General features: G+C 41.2%; 1 protein-coding gene across 3 annotated transcripts in view; it reads left to right on the plus strand.

Annotated features, from left to right (window-relative positions):
• Positions 1-6,775, plus strand: part of LOC129853394 (breakpoint cluster region protein-like) — a 37,097-nt gene extending 30,322 nt beyond the window's left edge. For 2 of the 3 annotated variants that reach the window (XM_055919388.1, XM_055919389.1), the window contains exons 18-24: positions 1,030-1,089; positions 1,424-1,533; positions 3,075-3,214; positions 3,604-3,738; positions 3,889-3,994; positions 4,140-4,302; positions 5,617-6,775. In XM_055919388.1, coding sequence (XP_055775363.1) covers positions 1,030-1,089; positions 1,424-1,533; positions 3,075-3,214; positions 3,604-3,738; positions 3,889-3,994; positions 4,140-4,302; positions 5,617-5,706 — 804 coding nt within the window. In that variant the 3' untranslated portion in view covers positions 5,707-6,775. Of the gene's footprint in view, positions 1-1,029; positions 1,090-1,423; positions 1,534-3,074; positions 3,215-3,435; positions 3,508-3,603; positions 3,739-3,888; positions 3,995-4,139; positions 4,303-5,616 lie in introns of those variants that run through there. The other variant, XM_055919390.1, reaches the window with a different exon arrangement.
• Positions 6,776-8,122: the final 1,347 nt, after the last annotated feature.

Raw genomic sequence — 8,122 nt, forward strand, 5'->3', positions numbered from 1 at the left:
TGTACTGAAGAGCTGATTCTGGATCAGACCAGCAGTCAGTTCACTAGCAGCTGTTCTCTGGAGGATGAGGGGGACACAGGTCCCAGGAAGCCCCCAGGCACAGGGGCACGGCTGTGGGGCAAGGTCCGCAGCACTCTGCTCAGACAGAAGGTAAAGGTATGTCACACATAAGAGAGAGAATGGTCTTTCTTTATTGTTGTTATGGATGGTATTTGATTAGGAACATTAATAGAGGGTAGGGTTGATATTTTAATATGTACATACATCCTTAGTTGGTACATCTTTTAAGTATCCTTGAATGTGTTATATTCTCATACTTAATACTCTATTCTCTTTTGATTAGTCCACTGCCTTATGTAAGAGAGATGTCCACAGAACAAAAAGATTAAGATTATCGGAGTTATATTGAGTATCTGTTGGTTCCTTGGCTGAGAGGACATCTGTCATGGTAGGTCATCTGAATACCATGAGATGTTATCACAACACTTGTGCCTGACCACTAGAAATAACCGTTGGCAGCTTGGTATTAGTCAGATGATTAAAATAGCACAGTAACTTGAGTTGACAGTACTCAACCATATGGAGTTTATGTAAGGATGAGGGAAAGTGATGGGTAACTGATATGTAAGACCCAGGCTTACTGATTGGAAAGAAATACAAAATAACCATCTTCATCATTGAATCAATCTTTTTGTCCAGTTTTAGATAATTTCCTTCTAATATGGACAGTTTCATTAAAAGTTGTTTTATTTTTTATATTCTGTTTTAGTCTCTGATAAATTGGAAAGGATCAAGAGGCTAACTGTGCGAAACATTCTTACAAAGCAGGATTTTGAGTGGTTTAAATATCTCATTGGTTCTTAATAATAAAATGGATGTCATTAATACAGTACTATAACATGTCTGTACTGAGATAAAGACTGCATCAATCCCACACCATCATGGTGTCCATACAGCGTCTGTCTGAACAGTTTGTCTTTACTGGGTCAGATGATTGCTCTGACTGACAGATATCTCCATATTTTCTAGCTGGATCCCCAGACCCTACAAAGCAAAGACTGGCAAAGAACAGTCATCACCATGAACGGAGTACGTATTACCAGCATAGAAAATGTTAAATCTTCACTGTTTTTCACAAATCTTTCCGAAACCACACCATCTTACTTTTTGTTTTGTTTTGCAAAGGGACAGTTTTTGGCACTACTTTATACTCCAGTGGCCAGTGTAACCATTGTTGAATAAGTTATCTAGGCCTGTATAACATGGTAATTACAATGGTTTTTCCAATGATGATTACTGTGGTATAAAGACTTTTCAATATTAAGTGTGCCCCCTGTATTTACATTTACTGTGTTGATGATGTTACATGCAATAGTCTTCATTTCTCTGACTGCTGGCTAATTCTTAACTTCTCTTGGTACAGATTGAGGTGAAGCTGTCAATGAAGTTCACCAGCAGAGAGTTCAGTCTAAAGAGAATGCCCTCACGGAAACAGTCAGGCGTGTTTGGGGTGAAAATAAGTGTTGTAACCAAGTGAGTGAATAATGTGTCTTTGTTAGCCTCTGTATAATCTCAGCACCCAGAACCAAATCAGCTCATGTTAAGCCTGTCATGAGATCCTCAGTGAAATGCATACCACATTTCTGTGACCAACACAGAGCAGACCTAATATTGCCAAATGAATGGGATACCTCCTCCAACATCCTTCATTTTCAATGTAAGGCAAGGAATAACTCTCAAAGACATGCCTTGTTTGGGTTTTTCTATTTTCATAGGGAGCCCAAGGCTCTCATAATAATGTGTAAAGTAACTCTAAACTCCAGCCCCTTATAGGCAGGTTTTATTTGAGAAAACAATTTTATAGTGCTGAAGATGCAATACTGCAGGGTGGATGTCTTTTTCAGTGTTCGCTTTACTCTACTAGTAGAAAGAAGGCAGCTGCCATTTCTCCATACTGAGAACAGGTTTTACATACTGGGAACAGGTTTTACATACTGGGGAACAGGTTTTACATACTGGGGAACAGGTTTTACATACTCGGGAACAGGTTTTACATACTGGGAACAGGTTTTATATACTGGGGAACAGGTTTTACATACTGGGAACAGGTTTTACATACTGGGAACAGGTTTTACATACTGGGAACAGGTTTTATATACTGGGGAACAGGTTTTACATACTGGGGGACAGGTTTTACATACTGGGGGACAGGTTTTACATACTGGGAACAGGTTTTACATACTGGGAACAGGTTTTACATACTGGGAACAGGTTTTACATACTATGAACAGGAACAGGTTTTACATACTGGGAACCGGTATTACATACTGGGGAACCGGTATTACATACTGGGAACAGGTTTTACATACTGGGAACAGGTATTACATACTGGGGAACCGGTATTACATACTGGGGAACCGGTATTACATACTGGGGAACCGGTATTACATACTGGGGAACCGGTATTACATACTGGGGAACCGGTATTACATACTGGGAACAGGTTTTACATACTGGGAACAGGTTTTACATACTGGGAACCGGTATTACATACTGGGGAACAGGTATTACATACTGGGGAACAGGTTTTACATACTGGGGAACAGGTTTTACATACTGGGGAACCGGTTTTACATACTGGGGAACCGGTTTTACATACTGGGGAACCGGTTTTACATACTGGGGAAACGGTTTTACATACTGGGGAACCGGTATTACATACTGGGGAACCGGTTTTACATACTGGGGAACCGGTTTTACATATTTAAACAGAAAAATAATCTCAAAATAGTTTATGCACTACCACAATACATAAACACCAGCTGTGTAGTCAGAAATTAGACACCCAGTTATGCAGTCACAGGTAACAGTAGTGTAAAGCACTGGACTTCTCGTTTCCTGCATTGATCCTGTTTTAATCCTGGTGTGTGTGTGTGTGTGTGTGTGTGTGTGTGTGTGTGTGTGTGTGTGTGTGTGTGTGTGTGTGTGTGTGTGTGTGTGTGTGTGTGTGTGTGTGTGTGTGTGTGTGTGTGTGTGTGTGTGTGTGTGTGTGTGTGTGTGTGTGTCCTTGACAGACGGGAGCGGTCCAAGGTGCCCCTTATCGTGAAGCAGTGTGTAGAGGAGATAGAGCGCCGGGGCATGGAGGAGGTGGGAATCTACCGGGTCTCAGGGGTGGCTACAGACATCCAGGCCCTGAAGGGTGCATTTGATGCCAGTGAGTACACAGACCTTGGATCTCCTCCATAGCAAATAATACGCAGGTTGACGTTTATTGTCATGAGTCTTGTACTGGAGGCAGAACTGAGCGATTTTCCCTTAGATAGGCCAACTGCAAAATCAAAATTGGCTATATTGTAAAAATTCATGACAATAAACATTTGGTTTTTGTCCTCAACATAACTTTAATCAGATTTTATGACTTTGTGGCTGTGACAGCTAGTGAGCACTCTGCAGAGCTGCCTCCATTACGTGACGAACGACCCTAACCTGCAAATAATACAGCAGGAGGTATACAATGTCATTAATGGATTACTATTATTTATACTGTCCTGCAGCTTACTGTTCCCCCATGATTATCATTAATTTCCTTCCTGTGATTGACAGACAATAAGGATGTGTCGGTGATGATGAGTGAGATGGATGTGAATGCAATTGCTGGTACGCTGAAGCTGTATTTCCGTGAGCTGCCGGAACCTCTTTTCACAGATGACCTGTACCCCAACTTCGCTGGAGGCATCGGTCAGTCTCTCCTTGTAACCTCAAAGCCTACCATTGCTTTTCATATTGTCATAGTGAATACAGCATAAGCGTGAAATTTAACAAACCATTAAACATAGATCAGGTAGTACAGTTACCATAAAAACGCTAACTAATTGTATCCTCTTTCAGCCCTGTCAGACAGTGTGGCTAAGGAGAGCTGTATGCTGAACCTGCTGCTATCACTCCCAGAACCCAACCTGGTCACCTTCCTCTTCCTGCTGGACCACCTAAAGAGGTATAGTCCCCCAAAGTGGCATCATGTTCTATTCTGTCACATGAATACAGTCAGATAGCTGTCATTCAAATCCTCTTGTTAATCTCTCCTTCCTTTTTCTCTGCATCCCACAAGCTGAGACTTCATATCATCTGTGTTCTTACAGGATTACTGATAATGAGAGCGTTAACAAGATGTCTTTCCACAACCTGGCCACGGTCTTTGGCCCCACCCTGCTCCGCCCCTCTGAGAAAGACAGCAAGATCCCAAGCAATGCCACACAGCCCATCACTATGAATGACAGCTGGTCACTGGAGGTTATGTCACAGGTACTATAGTGTCTATTGAAAGTAAGCTTCGATGTTGATTTTTGTTGCTGAGGTAGATTGAGGTACACCACATATTCAAAAACATGTGGACACCCCTTCAAATTAGTAGGTTCTGCTATTTCAGCCACACCCGTTGCTGACAGGTGTATAAAGTCGGGCACACAGCCATGCAATCTCCACAGACAAACATTGGCAGTAGAATGGCCTTACCGAAGAGCACAGTGACTTTCAACTTGGCACCGTCATAGGATGCCACCTTTCCATCAAGTCAGTTCGTAAAATTTCTACCCTGCTAGAGCTGTCCAGGTTAACTGTAAGTGCTGTTATTTTGAAGTGGAAACGTCTAGGACCAACAACGGTTCAGCCATGAAGTGGTAGGCCGCACAAGCTCACAGAACGGGACCGCCAAGTGCTGAAGCGTGTAGAAATCATCTGTCCTCGGTTGCAACACTCACTACTGAGTTCCAAACTGCCTCTCGAAGCAACGTCTGCACAAGAACTGTTAGTCGGGAGCTTCATGAAATGGGTTTCCATGGCCTAGCAGCCGGACACAAGCCTATGATCACCATGTGCAATGCCAAGCGCAATGTAAAGCTCGTCGCCATTGGACTCTGGAGCAGTGGAAACGCGTTTTCTGTAGTGATGAATCACGCTTCACTATCTGGCAGTCCGACGGACGAATGTGGGTTTGGCGGATGCCAGGAGAACGCTACCTGCCCGAATGTATAGTGCCAACTGTAAAGTTTGGTGGAGGAGGAATAAAGGTCTGGGGCTGTTTTTCATGGTTCAGGCTAGGCCCCTTAGTTCTAGTGAAGGGAAATCTTAATGCTACAGCATACAATGACGTTATAGATAATTCTGCACTTCTAACTTTTGTTTTAGTATGATAATGTCCCCGTGCACAAAGCAAGGTCCATACAGAAATGGTTTGTCGAGATCGGTGTGGAAGAACTTGACTGGCCTGCACAGAGCCCTGATCTCAACCTCATCAAACACCTTTGGGATGAATTGGAACGCCTACTGCGAGCCAGGCCTAATCGCCCAACATCAGTGCCTTACCTCACTAATGCTCTTGTGGCTGAATGGAAGCAAGTCCCCGCAGCAATGTTCCAACTTCTAGTGGAAAGCCTTCCCAGAAGAGTGGAGGCTGTTATAGCAGCAAAGGGGGACCAACTCCATATTAATGGCCATGATTTTGTAATGAGATGTTCGACGAGCAGGTATTTACATACTTCTGGTCATGTGGTGTATTTGTAGAGCCCATAAATCTGTGCTATGATTCTAATTATAGCTGTCACTTTTCCCCTTCTGTAGGTACAGGTCCTACTGTATTTCCTTCAGCTTGAGAGCATCCCAACACCGGACAGCAAACGTCAAAGCATCCTCTTCTCTACTGAAGTATAGCGGGAGCATGGACATTTCCATCTGGGGAAGAATTTGACAAAATGTAGCCTTCCATGGTAAATTGTTGGCTGTTTTTTTTTTTTTTTTTTTTTTACCTTTATTTAACTAGACAAGTCAGTTAAGAACAAATTCTTAAACCAAGATTGGCTGCGGCAGGAGCTAATTATAAACTTTCTGATCAAAGTGTTACCTGAACGTAACATTTTTAGTTGGTCCAAACTTAGCTCCAACTTGAGAAAGCTTAGGCATAAATTCAGTCAATTTAAAATTATGTTTTTGCTTATTTTGTCTCATGTTTATTCAAGTAGAAGTAATTATTTTGGGCTAACTAAATAATTATTTTGGGCCAACTAAAAATGTTAAGTTCAGGTAACACTGATTGAAAAGTTGAGTAAACTAAAAAAGGCTCTGGAACCAGATACTTAGTAATAATTTGTTGAATCCCCCCCCAAAAAATTACGGTGTGCTGAGCAGCAATGGCTGGATTACAGCGCAGCTCCTCTATATGGCCACTAGATGGAGTCAACAATACATTCCAAACTAGAACAAATACTTCATTACCGTGACCAAAGCCATTCCAATATGATCAATGATCCTAATGTCATCCTTATCTTGTTGTTGACATCAAAATTGTCTTACATCAAACACAAAGAAATCCATTGAATGTGGTCAGATCAAAGCACAGGCCATTCCTTTCTTTGATTTTAAAAGGTAATACTAGTTTAACCAGATGATGGAAGTGAGGCAAATTGTCAACTCCATGATGCAGCTGTTGCAAAAGAGAAAAACATTCTCTACTACAGTATATTGCACACTGATATTCTGATTAATTTAGATATTTATACTTTCATTGTCATCACCACATATTAGGTGTGCTGAGCACTTACAGATAGTGTGTCAAAATGTATTTATGTTACTTATATCTGACAATCAAGTCATTTTAGAGGTACTGGTTATCCACTAATGAGCACAATTCTCAAAACCGAAAGATACAGTAGTTAAAATCCTTTGTTAATTCGTTAGGCCTGTTTCATTGCGGAATCATGTGCCATCCCCCCCCCCCCCCCCCCCCCCCCCCCGTTGAATCACATTGTAGGAAAAATTTATTCACAAGATGTTTATGCAAATGCTGTCTTTATTTTGTAAGGAATGTGAGATTGATCACACTTTTAAGTAGGTATATTTAACATGCAGGCATGTTGACTTAAATATGTTTTAAATATTTTTCTCTTCAACTGCTGTCTATGTGATAGTTTTGGTTAAGAGATTTCTGGCAGGTTATAAAAGTGGACCACAACCGTTTATCAGAGTTTTGTTATCTTGTAAAGGTCCTACATTGGCCTTAAGCATTTCCTCTTTAGGATAATTTATATTTTGATCTGATTCAATTAGAGATCATTAATCTGAAAACGCCATCCCTTCACAGGAGGAATTTAGTTTTTATTTCAGAAGGGTTAAAACCACAGACTGTTCAGTGTTGTCACTTGGAACTGAGACAGAAATAGCACTGAGCTAAGCTTTGTCTCTCTATTACATTTTAGTGGTAGCCTACCCTGGTATTGATCCACTAATATCCAAATCTCCTGGGTATGAAAACAAATATGGGCATTGTGAAGGGCACCATTGTCTTCTGTTGTGTTATTTTGTTTCTAGTAAAATGTATAAAGGGGTTTACTGTTCTCTGCCTGGTGAGCTGTAACTTCGAAAGATCTTGGAAAATGTATCTGTGCTGGCAAAGTGAAAATCATTCCAAATGTTTACAGATATCTGAATTGAGATGTTACGCAAGTTAAGATGACATTATAGCACATATGAAACTGTTAGGCTAACTGACTGTTTGTATGTAGCCTATCAGCAATCACTTAATTGACATCTTTTTCCTTCCAGACACTGTTGTAGTCATTATCCCAATAACTTATGTACATGTACAATAAAGAGTTGATTTCCATGTGCTTTGTATTTTTTTCTTGATTTTCTGTCGTCTGAGAACACAATTGAACTACATTTTTTTTGTTCACGTGTTGTATGTAGGCCTACTACACCGTATGTTGATGTTTGTTCTCTTTTCCTCACAATGTATTGGCTACAAATATTCTTCAAAACAGCTGCATGAGCTACAGAGAATAAATACATGTTCGTCAGCAATCTGTTCTGGAAGAGCTGCAAAAGCTGGACCCCTACAAATCAGTCGGGCTAGGCAATCTGGACCCTCTCTTTCTAAAATGATCTGCCGAAATTGTTGCAGCCCCTATTACTAGCCTGTTCAACCTCTCTTTCGTATCGTCTGAGATTCCCATAGATTGGAAAGCTGCTGCGGTCATCCCCCTCTTCAAAGGGGGTGACACTCTAGACCCAAACTGCTACAGACATATCTATTCTACCCTGCCTTTCTGAGGTCTTTGAAAGCCAAGTTAAA

The sequence above is a fragment of the Salvelinus fontinalis genome, chromosome 4, assembly GCF_029448725.1.
Source record: "Salvelinus fontinalis isolate EN_2023a chromosome 4, ASM2944872v1, whole genome shotgun sequence".
NCBI lineage: Eukaryota > Metazoa > Chordata > Actinopteri > Salmoniformes > Salmonidae > Salvelinus > Salvelinus fontinalis.